The sequence below is a fragment of the Anser brachyrhynchus genome (assembly GCF_964034855.1).
Source record: "Anser brachyrhynchus genome assembly, chromosome: 7".
NCBI classification, from domain to species: Eukaryota; Metazoa; Chordata; class Aves; order Anseriformes; family Anatidae; genus Anser; species Anser brachyrhynchus.
In genome coordinates this window covers 12,054,264-12,074,447 of record NC_137701.1, presented here as the reverse complement: position 1 = coordinate 12,074,447, position 20,184 = coordinate 12,054,264, and the positions used below count along the sequence as shown (strand labels likewise).

Here is a 20,184-nt window from a genome sequence, read left to right as displayed (position 1 = left end):
ACAAATTTAAATTAATAGATTATCAGACAAAGATTATCCAAATAAAATCTCCATACAGCTTGTACATATTATAGGACTTCATTGTTAAATATACACAATTTGTTCACATTCATAACTTCAAGGGTTTTCAACTAAGATATCCAGAATGTATTTGTGTGGGGACCTGGCTCAAACTCTGCTAAGGATCACATACTATATTTCTGTTAATATTATTAATTATTATTATAAGTGGTGACTCAACACAGTATATCTTGTGTAATTAAAAATAGCAATGAGTGTCAATGTCTGTCACAAATAACCTCTGATAATATGTAAAATAAATAAATATGTAACTATGTATATAAAATATATATAGTGATGTCATACCTTATTTAAGCAACACTTCCCAATCGCTTGAAGAAATTCATTTGTTTTTTCAGGTTCATGTCCAGCCACAACACGTGCTGGTTTTACTGCCAGTGGCTCTCCTGTTACCATTACAACAGCATCAATTGCCTTCTGAAGGAAGCTGATTTTGGCATCTTTATCCTAGAAAAACAACAATTAAAAAATAATATTGAAACTCTAAAATAATTCCATACACCACCTAAAGGTTAGGAAAGCTCCGACTGGAGGTGCAGAAAGTGTCTGTACAACAGGAGCAGCTGAACTGTGGCTCACGAGGAAGCTTTGCCACAGATGCCAGGAGCCAAAGCATGGCTGAGCTCCCTGGGAATGAAGCATCACCAGCCACCCTGCCCGCACCTCTGGGTCGCCCCGCGAGGGCTGGGAGCCCAGCTTAGAGCTGCCCCGAAGCAGAGGGGCCTCTTGGGAGAGCAGTTTCCAAACCTGGACCAAGGGATGCATTTGTGCCTAAATCTCTGTGCTTTTTTTTAGACTCTCCAAGGTGAATTGTGAATGGCATGTGGTTTGTAAGGTCAGGGAAGTGGGCTACCCTGCTTTAGTTAGCCACTTATTTCTGATTAAGAAGTAAAAGCTTTGAGCAAGGGTGAGTATTGAACTTCAATGACCAAATTAAAAGTAGAATTTTGTGGTTTGTGCGGGTGGTTTTCGTATTGTTTTTATTATTATTATTATTATTATTATTTTCTTTTAAGTATATTTATCATTCAGCTGCAGTACACTTTCTGACACTCTGTTTTCAAGAGAATAAAGACGTTGCAGAAAATACAATTTTGTATAAGAAATGATGCAAGCATTACCAAAAGAAACACTAAAGAGTTACAACAGGATTGTTACAGCAATTATTGCTCAGAAAGACAACCATGTTGCCCATTTTTCGACACAGGAGTCCCAATTTTATGGGACTTGTGAGTCCAAACTGAAAGGCTTACATGCTTATACATGTACTTTGCAAACCAGACTTAACCTTGAGTAAAGAAAACATACAAAGGATGGTGGCCAAGAGATACAGGCACGTATTTTATCTCCACAATTACCAGATGTGTTTTAGTTTTACAATTACACTTACAATCAACTTTCCCCATGTACCCTTTAGCAAAAGCGATGACTCTTGGTGATTATGGAAAAACATTAAGAAAAATAAAAGCAAAACAAAACAACACCCACCAACTAAAATGTTATCGGATGCTTCACAGCACAGATAACGAGATGATGGTGTGAAGTCTCTGCAGCTGCAGAATACTGGGGAGGGGGCATGGATTAATTAATAAAGCAGAGTAAAATTCAAGGAATTTTAGCAGTCCCATCACAGAAGTCTACTTACTCATCCTCTACTTTCTTGAGTGGAGATAAAGATACCTTACTAGCCTGTTAAAAAGTAAACCCACATGAGAAGAGTTCTATATGTGTGTTTTAACAGGTATTGGTTCGGAAGAGTAGCAACTACAACATTTAAGCCAATAACCAAAAAGCTGACCACTGACATTTCACTTACTTCAGCAAAGCGAGCAGTTTTAACTACCCAAGAAACCACCTGATTTTGCACTGCACTTCTTTACTGTCTGGGCATCTCAGGTGCACAGATCCAGAACGGTCTGGACCTAATTTGACAAACATACCAAAATAAAGGAAAGCACCAGAAGCCAGTAATTCCTCAGCTGAGCAAGGCCAATACTCTTTAAAGGCCATCTGGCAGCATTATCTACTCCTGTGGCACTGGAGCTTTATATGGCTGTCCGTGCGATATCCCAAGTCCCAGAGCTGCTCCATAAACAAGACCTGGGTTGTGCTGCAAGCATGTGAATGATAACTAAACGCGTGGGAAGACGGTCTCCAGAGCCAGGGTACTTCCCGTCTCCAACTCTTCCGAACAGATTAAAACAAACAACTGCCACATAGCTAGGATTTTCAGATGTCTCCACCACCATCAGGGCCACTTCACCCTCACCAGTGATCCCTGCATTGAAAAACAAGGAAAGAAAAGGAAGGAAATGCTGCACCCTCCTTTGATTAAAATAGTTGCCCACCCTCTCAAGGACATATGCAATCTGTTAATTCAGGGAAGGAAGCAGGATACTATTCTAAACCCAACATTTTCAAATAAAAGTGATCCAGAAGTCCCTCCTATATCCTTGTCTTTTTCAGCAGTTACATTATCAGTGTTTTCTGTCTGAACAAGAAATCTTTATGAAGCCAGTGAGAAACCCACAGATCCCACCTGGATCAGTAAATAAAGTTCTACCAGAATAGAAACAAACATCTGAAACAGTGCTGAGAGCTTTAAAACCACACAAAAAAAAATTTCTATTAATCAAAGGCATCTCTACTATTCCATGTGCTAAGACTTTTCATATACATATATATATATAGAGAGAGAGAGAGAGAGATAAATACAATATAAAGCTGATGGGAAAGGCTAACAGAGCCTGACATTCAGTCTTTCCATTTATAAGAGAACACTTTGCTAGACCCAATGAGACAAACCTTTCTGATGACCACGAAGGCAGCAATACTGCCCAATGCTATTGGTAGGAAGAGGTGAATTTGTTTCAGAAAAGTCCCAGCCATTCAGGAAACCTCACGCGTCCATTCCCTTACACTTAAATTCCCCTGAAACACATCCCTGAACCAAAGTACAACTCGGTGAGGTCCAGCTGCATGCTCTGCAGCATGCTTCAGCTCATCAGACGCTTCCAGCCTGCCTCCCACCTCTTTCTACACAGAAGAAGGGACCAGCTATCTAAGCAGTATGTATTATTCCAACAGTGGAGACAAAAAAAGGTACCGTAGAAGAAACGGTGGGTACTTTAAAGATCCCACTGCTGTGCCATGTGGAAGAGGCGAGTCGAAACCCAACCCAAAATGGTTGCTGCACTCATGAATGCATGCGTGACACCATGTAGCTCATAAGGGATTTCAAGACCAAGAGCCAGTCCCAGCAGCCACAGACGCTGACCAGGACACTGCCATGGCTTTGGGCTTTCGTAGTTTCAGCTTGTGCTTCTTGAGATCTTTAACTGCACAGCACAACCAGCCTCCAAAGAGCAGCCGTCAATTCTTCCCAGCCCACAGCAAGCAGACTGGACTACGGCACTAGGAGGGCTATTTCACAGCGAGCACAAACCTTTCCTTTCTTGCAGAAAGCACCCCGTCCATCCCAGGTCTGTGTGCCCATTGCCAGATCATCACACCAGACGAGCATCGTTCCCCAGAGATACATAAAGCAGATCACCCTCACGTATACAGTGATCACAACGCGTACTCCAGCTGCTGCTCTCAGCCTCCAGCCATGTGCAGGTAGCTCTGGTCTCCACAGAAAGATTCCTCCCCTCCTACCACAAAATGCTAACTCTCCTGATTTTCTTAAACTCCCAACATAAATCACAGTAAGGAAGCATCCTGTGACAGACAAGTCTTTCTCCCGACTTGTGCTTTGAAAAGAGGTACACAAGCTAGAGACATTTTCCTCAGCATTTTAATCTTCTTTTCCTGAACCCTTGAAAACATGATCTTATGGACTGCAGGAAAAAACTCTAAAAGAGCTACTCAGGAGGTTGGTGCAACTTCACAGATATCACGGTATGTAGATATTTGTATCTACATACAAAGACCTGCTTCAGAGCTGCTAGGAAATGTTTTTTCAATCCACAAAAGAAAAAAATGCACAGCGCTCTGCGAACAAGAGACAGCATGTGCTTAGCTGTTCACCTTCACTGACCCTACTGTCAAGCTTCCACAGGGAAAGTATGAACAAAACCAATCAATTGTGTAATTAATTTAATTTTAGTTATCCCTACAACGACAGGAACAGTCACAGAAATAAACGTACCCATAAGGCCAATAATTAGCTGTGAGTAGCGCATAAGCCATCCATGCAACTGGCTGCAGGGATGGCAAGCCAACACTTCAGTTGCTATGTTAAACAATCACCAAAGGATGTAGCTGTTTAACTAGCAACACACAACAGGGATTGTGTGCCATGCACAAGTGACACAAGTTTTGAATCAAGTTGGTTGGTGGGGAAGTCAGCAGCCCTGGCTCAGCAAAGAGGCAGACACTGGGAGAGCAAACACAGCCTGAAGTCATCTGTGCACTTAAGAAAAGCATTTCTCAGTAATAGCATTAGCTTCCTCTTTCAGTAATTGGCCATTCACAGACAGCAGTAAAGCTACTGTAGAGTGCCTATAATGGATGAATGCCTTATTATAACTGTATTATAATGCAATAATATTTAATGTATGTGTATACAGCGCACACAGATATGCCTGTATATACACACATTTTTTAAAAAGCAATAAATATAAAAACATGCATTCTATCAATAGACCTCCAGACTCAGGAAAAAGCTGTGTGCGGATTTCTAGTGTCTGAGATTTACTATCGGTGCCTAACTGCTTCAAGGCGAGTTCGCTACATAGTGATTATCATTATCTGCAATACAGCAGACGTTTGGAAACCTATGTTTAGTCATCAGTTAGATCTCTCTTTCTTGAGATGTGTACAGAAATAGTTCTTTAAACATGACAGCTTGTTTGCGTCCACCCCCTGAGCTATACCTATAAATGTAATCTATAGGTGTTCACCCTACACATTGCATAATCTAACCAACAGGCTGCAAATATCCTTTTCATACTTCTTCACAATGTTAAACTAAAGGCAGGCAGCAGAAGCTGAACACAAAAAAGACTAGAGGAGCCATGTGGCAAGTTTCAAAGACTGTTCATGTTGAAGCTGGGTAAACAGGGAAGTTTCATACCCACCTTGACGTTATCTGATTTCAATTCAAAATCTGTGTAAAGTCCTTTCATAAAACCTGTCACTCTGATCACCTGGAAAACAGAAGAAAAGGCACAAGTTAGGAGCGCTCAAAGGTTTCTGTGGGATAATACTCGGGTGGCAGCAGCAGGCGTAATGGCCTGCTTCACTTCCAGAGGCAGTACAGCATTTGGGGCTGTGCCTGCGACAGGATCGGGGCCGCTCGTGTCTGTGCACCAGGAAGACATAATCCTTGCTTACGGCTCCGGCCTCCCTCCTGTTTAATTCCACCTTTAACCTTGGCGGTCGGGGAACATGGGACACCTGCAGCGTTAACGCGGGCTCACACATTTCAAAGGCAGCTTACTGCTATTACCACTGACCTCTTCGTGCACAGCCACACGTGGAACCAGAAGCTCAAGGAACTGATACAAATATAACAAAAATAGATAAAAATCCTACTATCCCCCCAGTGACCTCTTCATGCACAACCGCATATGGAACCAGAAGCTCAGGGAACCGATAGATATGTATTAATAATAAATAAAAAAAACTACTAAACACCCACTGACCTCTTCATGCACAGCTACATATGGAAGCAGAAGCTCAGGGAGCCAATATACATATATGTTAAAATAATTTAAAAACCTACAATCCCTGTCACTGACCTCTTTGCGCACAGCCACATACCGAACCAGAAGCTTAGGGAACTGATAGATATATATTAAATTAAATTAAAAAAGACTATTATCCCCCCACTGACCTCTTCGTGCACAGCAACATACAGAACCAGAAACTTAGGGAATAGATACGTATATATTAAAAATAAACAAAAAAACTGCTGACCCCCCACTGAGCAACTTGTGCCCAGCCACGTATGGAACCAGAAACTCGTGGAACCGGCAGATACATTTTAAAAGCTCGTGGAACCGACGCGTATTAATTAAACCGCCCCAAAATCCCCCAAACAACCCCAAAATCTCCTCCCCCCCCCCCCGCCCGCAGGGGGCGCGCCGCCGGCCCGGCCCCGTTGCCTAGCGACGGCGGCGCACCTCGGTGATGACGTCGTGCAGGTAGCGGAAGGGCGGCCTGCTCAGCAGCCGGTCGGTGAGCGGCGGCCGCCGGATCACCCGGCCCAGGGCCTCCCGCGTCTGCCGCAGCACCGCCTCGTTCATGGCCGCCCCACGCCGCCGCCGCCGCCGCCGCCCCGCCGCCCGCCACCGGCCGTCCCGGCCTGCCCCGCGGTGCCGAGCGCCTCGCTGCGCAGGCGCGCTGTTGCTAGGCACGGCGCGGCCCTAGCAACCGGCCCCGCCGCCATCTTAGAATCCCAGGATCCCGGGATTGTTTGTGATGGAAAAACCTCCGGGATCTTCTGGTCCCCCCGTCCCCTGCCACCTAAACACGTCCCTAAGCACCACGTCCTGCCTCTCCTTAAACACCCCCAGGGGTCGTGACTCCACCGTCTCCCTAGGCAACCCGTAAAAGTCAGTCAAAGAAACTCTCTAAGACCCAGTTTGGACTTCTAGAAAGCAGGCATTCTTTATTTGTGGCGCCAGATGCACAAAGGATCGCTCCACCTAGTGTGCATGCCGAGTTAGAACTGTAGAATAGCCCAAGTTGGAAGGGACCCACAGGGATCATCGAGTCCAGCTCCTGGCTCCGCATAGAATCATAGAATCATCAGGGTTGGAAAAGACCTCCAAGATCATCTGGTCCAACCATTGCCCTACTACCAATGTCATCCACTAATCCACGTCCCTAAGCACCATGTCCAACCTTTCCTTAAATACTCCCAAGTACGGTGACTCCACCACTTCCCTGGGCAACCCGTTCCATTTGTATACAACCCCTATAGCCTGAACAATTGTTTGGACGTGGTGCTTAGGGACATGGTCTAGTGGATGACATTGGTAGTAGGGCGATGGTTGGACCAGATGATCTTGAAGGTCTTTTCCAACCCTAATGATTCTAATTAAAACATATATATTCATTAGATTTCTGAGCAATAATTAACATATGCATACTATTTCCCATAATTTGTTAAAATATGTAAATGTTCCTGATGCATGCGCATTTGTTTCCACTGATGGTCTTCCAGGGGTCTCTGGTGATCGTCGGTAGTCTTCCTCACTGTGTTCGCTGCTTGAACCCAGTTCTTGTGCATGCTCAGACCATCTCATTTTTTCTTATCTTGTTGTTCCAACTTAGCTGTGCATACTAAATTAAGTCACATACACATCCAAAGACATGCATACCACGAGTTCCTCACCTATTCTTCCCAGCCACATTCTCCAGGCCTAGGTTATCCAGCCCTTCCTTCCTCTGTCCTGGGATACAATTCTGTATAGTCTTACAGATGAGGCTGATTCTTCAGTGACTACAGTAGCATTAGACATACAAAGTTTCTGGTCTTCTAGAAACTAAGACTAGTTAGTCTTCTAACTAAACATAGTAAATTCCTGATACAAGCGAGGATGCTGTTGGTCATCTTGGCCCTGTCCTTGGCCATACTGGGAGCACCCCTGGGAGGGAGTTTCCTGAGGCTGGCCTAACAGCTGGCTTGTGGTGAGGTGCAATGGTCACCAGGCATCAGGGGGAAGGGGTACTGCTTACTTTGGGATGCTGCTTTATTCGGGATGCTGCTTTTTAAACATGGTATCCCACCCAGTGTGCTGGGGAGCAAGGGGAGTGTGGAGGTGTGCAGAGGCACCACCCTGCTGTATTGCAGGTCAAAAATGCCATTGGGTATTCCAAAGCTGCTTATACAATGGGTATGAAAGGCCTGTACAGCTTCCTATCCTGGAAATAACCTGGAAAACTTAGGCATTTGCATCACAGATATGCAGGCCATTCCTGGTGCGTCAGTGCAGCAAGACTAAAGTTTCCAGGAAATGCTGTCCGATGGACGTTTGATGTTCCCTGCAACCCCATGTCCCTGGGAACTGCCCCCCAGGTGAGCCCAGTAACCACAGCACACACACAGTAAAGTCAGGACAAGCTAGTTCTGAGCTGCCTGATGGCCATGGGTCTGTCTGACTTCACCATGTCTTGAAAAAAAAAAATTGTTGTGTATCTGTCAAACCCTAGTTCCTTCTTCAAATGCTGTTCACAGTCTACCCACTTATAAAACAGAAGACTGGTCTGTTGAGGTACAGCATGATTTTAAACATACGTACCTGTTACTCTAGAATACTCAGAAATGGAAAGGGGATTCAAGATACAGCTCTTTAGACTGCAGAAACCTTTGGCTTTTCTTTAAAAGTGCTGAAGCAATCAGTAATAACGATCTGAAAATAAACAATTGTTATCAGCTTCCTAGGTTACTGAGCTGGTTGAAGCCGAGTTTCTTATTCAAGCACTGCCTACAAAGTGAGGACAAAAGATAGCGAGTACACATTTATTCAGGAGCAAAGCTCAGAGTTGAGGAGAGATTTCAGCTACTTCAGAACAATCTGATGGTTCCAAATACAAGTGACCTGAGGAAAAAGGGAAAATATTTTGCTTCACAGGACAGCCAAAACTCATCTCTGATTAGGCACTATTACAAAGTAAAAGCACAGTGCAGGAAGTGTTAGGTGTGGTATCTGATTATATGGATAAAATGTAAGATCTCTGTGTGTCCTATCTCAGCCGTGCCAGAACAGACAGACTATCTGGGAAAGACTCCCTGGAATGAACCCTAAAAGTATCTTGTCCCATGCAATTAGTCCGACCTCAGTCCCTTATTTGAATAATTATCAGACAAACAGTGAAGTGTTCAGAAAGTTAACATTTCTTGAGGTGATTTTTTTTTTAACTGTTCTTGAAATAAAGTAGAACGTAAGGGTGAAGAACTGGGGAGGAGCCAACTTTAAAATTCTCTGATCCCACATCGCATTCCCTGTCAAAGCCAGGACAAGGCAAGTAAATGAAAGGAGAGCACAGGGTCCCCAGCACCATCATTGTCTTCTGCAGATGAAAGACACCACTGCCTTCCCACCAGGCAGTTTACTACATCCTCTGTGCAACCTCCTTTGTTCTTGCCACGTTACATCCCTTAACAAAAAGCAAAAACTTGGCTGTTCCCGAGTGTTCATGCTGCTGCCAATTGTCCAGACCATGACTGGGAACCTAAGAAAGAAAATACCACTTTTCTGCTTGACCAGTCATGAACATTAATGTGTGAGATTGAAACTTCAGTAGGACTGCACACAGTCTGAGTTGCTGTGTGTTGTGACTCTCTACTTGTTTAACAGCCCAAACCTGCAGCTCACCTGAGTTGCTGCATTTGTGCACTGTGTTTCTCACGTTGGTTGTAAAAGGCATTGTTACCAGCTCTTCCATGCCAGCTCCAAGTCTCAGATAAAAAGCACATACTGAGTTAGAAGAACAAATCAGATTTAGGAACAAGAAGAGACGCATTACAAAATAGATTCACCTGGTATAAAACAGATTTATCTGGTTTAGGCAGGGAAAGAGGTTGTTCTTATGCAGAGGAAGTCAAGTGGACAGCTTCCATGCTGACAGAGTAATTACACCTGGGCTCCTGAGAGCAGGTAGTTCAGCAGGAAGAAGTTGCGGGGAAACAATTCGTCTCTTCCCTCAGCCTGACACACACATAAATTGATGAGATTCCCAGACAGACTGTGACTACAGGATCTGGTGAGCCTGGGAAGAAGAAAAGGTGTTGACAGCTTCTACATACAAGGGCATCAGAAGAAATCTCAGAGGAAGCAAGAAGACTGGGAAGAAGCTGCTCTGGGGAAGAGGGTTGTTTGTTTTGGAATCATGGTTTATCTGGATTTCTGCCACCAGCTCTCTATGAAGCGTCTGCAATGCCTGAGAATGAATCTTAGGGGTTTTGTTAAATTTGACCTTTGGCATGCTCATTTTGCTGAAGAGGTAGTACCCTGAGGAGGCACAGATCAATTTAACTGAAGAATCAAAAGCTAGCAACCCACAAAGACTCCATGAATCCCTGTGGACCTAAAGGGAGGCATTGGAATTTTAAAAAGTATCCTAAGGCTGTAAAACAGATAGCTTGAGGTTTAGTCTGCAGATGTAGTCCTTTTGAGGACCTTGGACTAGAATTGTTATTAGAAGTTGGGCAAGTTAAGATGTTGTCACGTGGTGAAACCAGGGACCGAGAATATCTAAGTAAACCTGGCACAAACACACCAATGGCTGGTGAACTGCAGAAGCAGTAGGAGCACTTACACATCTTTATGCTGCTACATTAAGAATCTCACGTAGTCCTCCTGTCCGTAGAAAATTCAGCTGACTGTACAGTGTCAATTAAGAGAAAAATCAGATTATCAAACGACTCAAGAAAAGAAGGGGGCAGAGGGAGGTTAGAAGATCCTACTGCTTTTGCTGCAGAACCCAGAAAAGGCACACCAGACTGATAGTCTGTAATCATTTCTTAAGACATAGGGAGTTAGTGTTCCCCTTTCCTAACAACTAAACTTTTTTGAAGTTAAACAGATACAGACCCTGTGGTTATCTACTAGGAGCCAAAGCTGCTACAGTACATGAAATGCCCAGTGGCTGTTCCTATAAAACACTCTTTTTCTGTTGCAAGAACAAAATTTGGGAGTCTGAAATCCTCTTAGCTTTTTTTGGTGACTCTATGACATTTATTAGTGTATTTTTTGTGCTTTACTGGGTCTCCCAGTTTTAAGACTTTTAGAAAGATAACTGAAAGCCAAACAGTTTGCAGTTGTGCAGAATCCTAAAGCAAGTGGGAATTTCTCTAAAGATCTCCATGGTATAAGATTTGGGAAGTTTACAATAAAATCAATTCCTGAAGCAGAAATAAACATTCACCCAGTACCCCTTACCCTAACATCAAGAACTGCAACCAAACCACGTCCACTGAAAGAGCCTGAGAGATGGAAAAAATGGCAGTGCTTGGGAAACAGCCTTCCCGTGAGCATGCCTTTTAAGTCTCTAATTCCCTCTCCTCCTTTAAACAGCTGGGTTTGTTTGCCTTTTAAATTACTACCACCCCTTAGAAGTCAGGTTTTGCCTTTTGAACTACTACTCAATGTGGAATTCGGAATTTTGTCCAGCTATCCCACACATTTCAGATTACTAACAGTCAAAGTTATTCCCAACCCATCAGGTAAACAACAAATGTAAGTGTAAATCACCACGAAGACAGGTTGGTTCTGAAGATCAGCAGGAAACTGGTGAGACACAAACTACTGTTGTGCTGCAGCCCATTACCTGGACATCTTTGCTCCTTGTTGATTTGAAATAATTGTATTTTGATGTTGCACGCTCATAAAATGTTTGGTTGGCAGGTTTTGCAAGATGCCTTGAAAAATATAGATTTAAACTGACACTGACTGAACTCCCCATTGTTGGCTCTGCATTGCTAGGCCAGCACTTACAGTACAAAAAGTCATTTTATCTCATGAAACTTCAACCTTGCAGATTGCAAAATCCAGGTTCGGCTATCTATTGATTGAACCCACTCCTCTCCTCTCCTGTGTGCTGGATAGAGGTCCCAGTGGCTCCAACTCACCAGTGCAATGCACGAACAGATGCTAGTGACTGCTCGGCTTCAATCTGGTACCTTAAGGAACTGGACAGACATTTCAAAGTGCTCAGCACCTCCTGCGAAAGCATGGAAGTGATTTCACACCAAGCATATTTCAAAAAAAGAACCGTGGCCAGTGGGATGAAAATCTATGGCAGAGGGACCTGTTTGTACCAGCTACCATGATAACAGGTAATGCATAGTCACAGGCATCTTCTACATCATTTTAGGATTTCAAATACAGGATGAATCTCAGGAAACATTTCTATGCCAGCTGAGTTTCTGGCATCTCTCTTTTGGGAGTTGGCATGGCTTGGGGTAGTTGTTTCATTGCCCAGTCACTGTGCTGTTTCACATCCTGGCTCCTTGCCACAGGATGCATTTGTAGGACTTTCAGCTCCGTGGAGGCTCTGCTGCCTTGCCTCTGCCACCCAGCAACCATCCAGCTAGCGAGACGTGTCCCGGTGCTGGCTGATCCTGCCTGCGGGCTTGCTGGGGCCTCTCCATCCTCAAGGGGACACAAAGATGATGTGTCTCAGGAGTTCTGCATGCAGAGCAGTAAAGTGAGGTGCCTTTGTGAGTTATTTTATCAGATATGAAAACATTTGATTGATAAAACACACCTTAAATTGTTATTATCTCTTGTGGAGGTAATAACTAGACAAACAGAGCTGTGTGGTTTCCTAGATAGATACTTCCTGCTGCTTTGAATCTGTTCGTTACGGATTGCATACAACTTTAAGGTATTTTTTCTTATCTTTACCTGCTTAAGATACTTAATGGAGGGACTATTCAGAACTCTAGCATAAATTTGTTTTGGCCAGTTATGTTTGGGTTATTGGATAAGATAAAACCACCACGAGCAGCCTGCAAACTGCAACATGTTTACTCCATGGAGTGTTAATCGAAAGCCTTGATTGATTTGGTTAAATCAAGTAGAATTAATTTTGCAATGAATACCCATATGTTGCATGTTCAGATTTGTTTTATCAAGAGAAACAGTTCCTTTTCAATCGATCGGTGTATTATATACATCATGCCCACAGTTCTGGTGTGGATCTACCCTATCCACCCTGCCGTAACTGAAATTTTTCACAAGAGCTGGGTCTCAGCAGCATCACTTCATTCCCTTGACCCACATGTACCCCTGCTCCCCCCATCCCTTCACCTACTTTTTAATTCTGGCTGTATGCTAGTTTTATTTTCCCAACCTCTTCTACAGCTGTCCATGCTGGCTTTTATTTCTCCTGTAATTCAGGAAGGCTTGTCATTCAGAGCACAGCAGCATACGGACATATTTATTTGCTAGTTTTGCAAATGAGCTCAGCTTTTGAATGTTACTGAAATGACCATTGAATCTCTTCTGCACAACGCAACTTCCCCATGTAATTTATATCCAGATTTCATGCAGTACCCTCTAGTTCAAGAAACATGTAACGCTTCACATTTCAGCAACTCTCTCTCCTGTAATCCTGCAAGCCACTGGTGGTGAAACACTGGTGAAGTTTCCTCAGTGGCTCATTTATGCCCATTTCCCCCCCCCAAGAAGTTCCCCCCTCCTTGAAGCACAGCCACCACGATCATGGTCTAGCTCGCTAGCAGCCCAGAGCTGTTTCACTGAGGTCTTCAAAGGAAGACCAAAATCTGACTGTGTACAGACGCAGAGCTGGGATTTCTTTACAGGCTGGTGGTTGGTTCCACAACGGGAATTTTGGTCTTTTTCATGTGAGACCATAAAAGCTTTGCCCAGAATTATCATCCCTCCACTGGAAGTCGGTGCTTCACTTAAGATTTATGATGGGGAAAGACCATCTCCCTCAGGCTGTGCAGCAAGCCCTGGTTATCCCACACGTTCACCTCTCTTATCCTTGCATGGCCCTTTCGTTTTGCTGGTGTTCCCTGTTAACTGTAACATGGCTCAGTTATATCACGTTGTTGCTTTTTACATTGTGATTTCTTATTTTATTTAATATTTTTCAGAAAGAAATATGCTAAGCCTCTTCTAAGAGTACTATTCTCCGTCCCACTCCTGGTTTGAAGGCACTGAGAGGTGTATGCACCTCCTCTGTATCTCTCCGTTTGCCTCTAGGGGACTTCACGGTACCTGGAGACCCACAGTTCATGCCCAGGGAGCCAGGCGTGTCTAGCACAGGCTCTGTGTGAATGCTTTAATAAATCAATAAACCTCGATTAAAAACATGCGTGTTGCTGGGCTGATTAGGGACAGCTTTTGTAAGAAGGTTGTTCTGCACCTTGGCAGGAGCAGGATATCCTGGAATTCCAGCTGACGTCCATGCCCAGCCATTGTGCAAATACAGAGGTATAAAGCGACCTTACCTTAGCTGGGCTGGGAGGGAGAGACGGCGACAAGGACACTCGCTTCAAGGCATCAACGGGAGCCACCAGGTGAGAGACCAGTTCCATGGAAATGGCTTTTTCGGCTTGTCGTTGAGGAGGACCAGGCATTTCTTCCCCGTCAGCATAGCTGCTCTTTGTGGGTAGGCTGCTGCTAGATTTAATTGCTGATTATTAGACCAGTGAACAGCACCCAGGTGAGGACTGCTTGGCCAAGCCAGATAACATACACAGAGATCTCACGTGTTGAAAAGGGTGGCTGGCAGGACAGATGGCACCTGCTGCCCCATGGCTATTTCAGCCAACTTTTCCCAAGTCACCCATCAGGCTCCAGGCGCATTCAGACAGAGCTGACCTTATCTGCCTTGCTCCTCTGCCACCCTACCTCCCACCAAACCTATCTGGAGCTCTGGCTGATCCATGCTGGGCTGAAAATACAGACCACTTCAGAGTGGATTGAGCAGCTTATCTCTACGCAGGTGTTAGGAAAAATACACACATGCTGAAATTCAGCAGCAAGGCAAGCTACAGAGTTAAACAGTTGTTGCTGCTGTAGACAGATGCAGCTGTTTTCTCTTGGTGAGATCAACCAGCTAGACAAACCCTCGGAATCACTTTAAAGGTTCCCTAAGCTTTTGCTCTGACACCTTGAGGTAAAAATATTTCTAACATGGAGATGTTTCATGGGCTTCTTTCCAGTATTTGCCAAGTTCTGCCTGCCTGAGTCAACCCCTTCTCTCTCAGCCAGAAGCATGCACGGCTTTCCATTACTGTGCTCCTTCCTCCTCTGCAATGGCCTAATGGTAGCTGCACAGGAAAAGGTTCAGAAGCCCCCCAAAGAAGAGGAGGAAAGCCCCGCTCAGATACGGATCCCACAGACTCTCTCTCGAGGTGAGTGACCGGGATGCATGAGGTAGCCCTGAAGCACTCGTATTTCCCTGTCACAGCGCCTAGCGTGTACCTCCAGCCACACATCCCAGTCGGATATGCTCTGAGCGCAGCAGCTGGGTGTCCCTCTCTATCCCCAAGCAGAAGCAGAAGCCCAAACCTATCTTCCACAGGTGACATTTGTACCATGGCCAAGAGACCTGTTCCGTTCAACAAGTGAGAAGTCTTCATGCCCTGTACTTGGAAACAGGCAGATTCTTTGCTCCAAACCTGGGCTGAGGATGGAGCCAGGAGCCAGACTGTTAGGCTGGCCGCTGATCAGCTTTTCAGAAGCTAAGCCCAACAGACAGCCCCACCAGCAGCTCCTAACCCTACCAAAGCATGCTAAATTGGCAGGAGGCTGTAGTCTCAGAGCCAAGCAGCAGCCAGCTCAATCTTACTGCTGTCCTTTTTCCTGCCAGCATCATAGCTCATACACAGGCAGCAGGTACGTCCCGTTCCTATGGGTTATGCAGCTCATGAGCAGGGCACTGATTGGAAGGGGTTCCAGGCTCACGTCCAAGCTTTGCTCCATCAGGTGAGCACATCCAGGCACATCATGCCAAAAGCATGCTTGCATCCCTACCCACCCTAATGCCAGCCCATCAATCCCTTACTGCAGAATGCAAACAGGGAGCCTGGTTTGTTTTTCTGGGAGGGTGTTCAGGGAGGAACTCAGGGCTCCAGCTTTTGATGGGCTGGAAATACCTGCCTGTAATCCTAATCCATCATCTGAAACCCAGGAAAGATGGGGTTTCACCCCCCTCTCCATATCATCTGTTTCTTCATACATTTCTACCTGGGACTCTCCTGGTACCCACAAGAACTCGGAGGGTCTGGCTACCCTGAGGGAAGTGGTGTAGTTTGTGGCACCTGCATGCATGTGTGACTTTCAGCAGAACATCCTCATCCAAACTGAGCAGTAAATTAACTAAAGGTTCTTTCAACAGGCTGGGGAGATGACATTGAGTGGGTGCAGACATATGAAGAAGGTCTAGCACGATCAAAACACAGGTAATCCTCCATTCTTCCTATGCCTCTTCATATGTTCAACAAAACAGAACAAAGATATGCTCTAACGTGATGCTCAGACTGTGCACTGTGTAAGCAGCGTTCACCTGTATGGTAGAGGTTGAACAACATTTTGGTGGGAGCTCACCTTCTGGGAGATCATCTTCTAGGACTGAGTCTCACGTCCTTCTCCAAATCTTTTCTAGCCTGCTGCCCTGCTTGATATTAGCCACACTTGTAAGAGCTTACAAGCCGTGAAAAACACCTGGTCAAGCTACAGGAATTTATTTCCTACTCTGTGGGCTTCCAGAGCCCTAACAGTAGGAGAGAGGTGTGGGCTGTGGCCTCCTGCACAGCCAGCATGTCTTACCTCCACCTTCAGTGTACGTGAGCAGTCAGCTGGGTACAGCCCCTCTTTGAGATGCGAGTTCTTGGTGTCAGTCCAAACACCCTTGTGGTGCCTCCAGCGTTACCTTCTTGGGAACCTGTTCCCTCTGAACATGACTGTGTCTGCACCTCCCTGCTAGCCAGGGTCTACTGCTCCTGCAATGTGAGCATGCTCCTGGAGCAGCTCAGTGGTTTAACTCCTTGCAAGTGCTGTTTGTAAGAGCCCTGAATTGCCCCCCCCACTCCTTTCTTGCAATGTCGTTTCAGCAAGAAGCCACTGATGGTTATTCACCACCTGGAAGAGTGTCCTTACAGCCAAGGTGAGCAAAGCAAACCTTTCCAGACAACACTGGGGATCAAAATCTCTCAAGCCATGCACATTCATGATGTGTTGTCACTGAGAAGGAAATGTCTTCATACACTGGCATTTCAGTGTCCCAAGGACTAAATGTCTTCTGCATTTTACTTTACTAGAACCAAGTCCTCCAAACTTTCTGTGATATGCACATGTCAGAAAAGTATTGCTTTACTGGCAGGTTTATGATCAATGTAAGATACTGCAAAACCACAAAAAGCAGCGATCCCTGTTTTTTGTTGTTCCTTTTTTCTTCCCCCACCCAAATAAAGCTTTTTTTTAATTTTTTTTTTTTTTTTAGCTTTGAGGAAGGCATTTGCTTCCAGCCCAGAGATCCAGCAGATGGCCCAGGAGGACTTCATCATGCTTAATCTGGTGGTAAGTTTGTAATTTAAAATATTAATGTAAATGTTTACTGGGGACTGGAATAATCCATATTAATAGTAGAAATGGATTCACTTTGCACAGCTTTGAAGCTGTATTTGAAACTCTCTGGTTTTCTGCTTCTCTGGGAATGTACAACAAGGTTTGCAGAACACCAGCACAGATCCTGCTTGGAGAGAAGGCAGGGAGACTTTCATACACACACTTATTGGTATGGAAATACCATTCTGTATACTGCAAACACAAGTAATACTCTGATAAAAGTTTTTTTTTTTTTTTTTTAATAAAGTCATCAGGCTTTCTTAGTTGCCTGCCTGGGGTTTCTGTCCTCCCCAAGCATCTAACATGGGACAAATTGGACAGAACAGGGTAACTCCCTACTTGATCATATCAGAATTGAGACGAGCTTAGCTGGTTCAGTCCATGCCTAGCACTTGGAGGAGCGTTTTGACAGTTACCCTTCACTAAAAGAGGCTATCTATCTGACAGCATTCCAGCAGCGATGACAACATGGCACCTGATGGCCATTACGTCCCTAGGATCCTCTTTGTGGGTGAGTCTCTGGGCCCAGTGGAATAATCACAATAAAACAACCAACTGGCAGCATTTTTTCCTGTATGGTCCCCACTAAATTCATGTTGCTCCAAGTAATAGCTTACGTTCTTTTCAGCACTAAAGCTGTGAGAATAGCCCAGACTTTCAAAAGGAACATCTTATGTTGAGAAACCCAAATCGGGCCTTATCTCAGATTACTTGTTTAGCCATCAGAACTAAAGTGTGACATCTAAAAAACACTACTACCTTTTTTTAAAAAAACAGGACCATGACAGGCTCATTCCACTGGTGGAAACAAACAGCATGTCACTCGTATTAACAACTAGCATACATCCTCTAAGAGTATGGTCCTGTCTGTGACACTGTGCCACACCTGAACACGGCCTCTTACTACGAGCCTGTCCTCAGATGAATGACAGAGGCTCTGTCCAAGCCTGGTGCTTCAAGATTATCTTTCTGCCAATCAACACCGTTTTAGAAGGCCTCAGATTTTTCTCTTCCCTTATTATTTGCCATTGGCTCACTTCATAAACTGTGCATTACTAATGTCCTGCATTTTTCCCCCCTCAAGACCCTTCTATGACAGTTCGAGCTGATCTAACTGGCAAATACGGGAACAGGATGTACGCTTACGAACCAGAAGATATTTCGACCTGTGAGTGAAATAAGCTGATTCCCTTTTTAACCACCTAAAGCTTACACAAAACAAATGCAGTTAAAGGAAGGCTATATAAGAGAATCTTGAGAAATACTGGGTCAATTTCTGTAGTAAAATCCATTCTCAGCACTTCAGAAACCTAATGTAAATTTAGTCCAAGCATCTTCTGGGAAGACAATGTCGAATATTTCTGAAGAACAGGGCACTAAACTATGGGGAGTTGTCCTTGGTGTCTGAACCTCCGAGGCCTGTTAGGGAACTGGTGGAGTTTTCAAACACTGTAGTTTTGCCCCCGAAACCCACCTGCTTTGGTTAAAGGCATTTGCAGACTTCAGTGCACTGCTGTTCTGCTTTATAATCTGAACCACTGAAGTTGTTTCAATCCGGTCCTAGGGGTAAACAAGGTTTAAAAATACATATTCCACTGAGGACTGAAGTTAATGCCTATGGGTTGGTGTCTCTACACTCCCCTCTCCTGGCTGTCCACTTCATTAACACTTAGAAAACTGCATTTTTCTGAGGTCTCAACCCCTAGAAAATAGTAAATTGGGGTAAACTAGATTCAAAAACTATGGGTAACAAAACTAACCCATTTCCACGGACAAGCAGGATAACAATGAGGCTGTGATTTGGGTTCACAGTCCTCTATTTTTTTCTCACTTCAGCAGTACACAGATTTTTGTCTGGCATTCAGACAAAGCTTTGAAGCTCAAAGGACACCTGCAGAGAAACACAGAAAACAACATCTGTGCAACCTGTGAACTGCACTAGATGAACCCCATCAGTATTTCAATGGCACTTTGTCACTGGACTACTAAAACAGTATAATAGTTCTGCTACCAACAAGAGTTACCAAAAATAGTCCAAGAAAAAAAATCTCTCAAGCCAGTTATTTAACATTTTCTAGCAGCTAATTCCAGTCAAAACTTTGTTGCTGAGACAAAATAACTAGTCAAAACTACCCGTTAAAATTTAAAGAAAGTAATATTAAGACTTTTTAGAAGTCTAGCTATCCTGAATAGCTTTAATTTCTGATTTTTAAGCTCTACAGATGTAGGATCCTCTCCTGTCATCTTTAGTAACTTCAGTGCTCTCTCCACAGTGATTGAAAACATGAGACAAGCAAAGTTGCTTCTGCACACAGAGCTCTGAGCAAGGGGCACCACTGACCTGCACACACACAGACTGGAGACAGCAGCCCCAGGAGCACTGAGGAACACAGCAAAGCAGACATGAGCCGTCCTCGTGCCTTCCCTTGGAGATGTTTTACAGAGAAGCCACATTCACAAGAACTCCGTGCATCCCACATCCAATAGATGCACGGAATGAATCATTACCCATTTATTCTTAAGAAATGGTTTACCTCAATGGCTTTAAGTTTATTTTTAATAGAAAATAATTTTGTCTACAAACACTTTACCCCAATTATAAGTTTGAAAAGGATGCTTACTGACATTATAAATGCATTAAATGCATTTTCTAGGTTTTCCCTGTGAGTGACTAGCTTACTTGTACTGGTAGAAATTGTGCTGTGGAAAAACGACTGTTCTTTTCTAAGCCACAAGTCTTTTAGTTTGGGGTTATTTCCTCATTTCCACAAAGGAACAGAAGCAGTTACTGAAAAAACAACTGATTTGAAAGCAGACAAAACTTCCAATGACATCCATGAAGAAACCAGGACTGAAGAGGTCATCTGGTTCACTTTGTGCCATTTGATCATGAACTATATCAGAACATAAACTAGATATGGCTATCATATCCCGATTTTATCTTTTCAACATCTACATTTTTTTGTTTTGCTTTTCTCATACAGAAACCTATATTATACACACCTTCACTGATTTTAAGTGTGCATAGTAAGAAACATAAGCA

The 20,184-nt window shown here is 44.1% G+C and overlaps 2 protein-coding genes across 7 annotated transcripts in view; one reads left to right on the top strand and one right to left on the bottom strand.

Moving 5' to 3' along the window:
- TRAF3IP1 (TRAF3 interacting protein 1) overlaps positions 1-6,395 on the bottom strand; it is a 45,452-nt gene extending 39,057 nt beyond the window's left edge. For 5 of the 6 annotated variants that reach the window (XR_013953992.1, XM_080601066.1, XM_080601068.1 and 2 more), the window contains exons 1-3: positions 6,210-6,395; positions 5,163-5,231; positions 367-528 (exon numbers count right to left, since the gene is read on the bottom strand). Coding sequence is in view for 5 of the 6 variants with exons in the window: in XM_080601066.1 (XP_080457192.1) it covers positions 367-528; positions 5,163-5,231; positions 6,210-6,332 (354 nt within the window). In the remaining variant the exon portion in view is untranslated. Of the gene's footprint in view, positions 1-366; positions 529-5,162; positions 5,232-6,003; positions 6,076-6,209 lie in introns of those variants that run through there. The other variant, XM_080601067.1, reaches the window with a different exon arrangement.
- Positions 6,396-14,184: 7,789 nt separating this feature from the next.
- On the top strand, positions 14,185-19,555 carry LOC308198534 (anterior gradient protein 3-like). The gene is made up of 7 exons (XM_080601065.1): positions 14,185-14,926; positions 15,913-15,976; positions 16,628-16,680; positions 17,017-17,093; positions 17,589-17,652; positions 18,226-18,309; positions 19,415-19,555. The coding sequence occupies exons 1-7, from the start codon at positions 14,719-14,721 to the stop codon at positions 19,462-19,464; spliced, it is 600 nt and encodes a 199-aa protein (XP_080457191.1). The 5' UTR covers positions 14,185-14,718; the 3' UTR covers positions 19,465-19,555.
- The last annotated feature ends 629 nt before the right edge of the window (positions 19,556-20,184 follow it).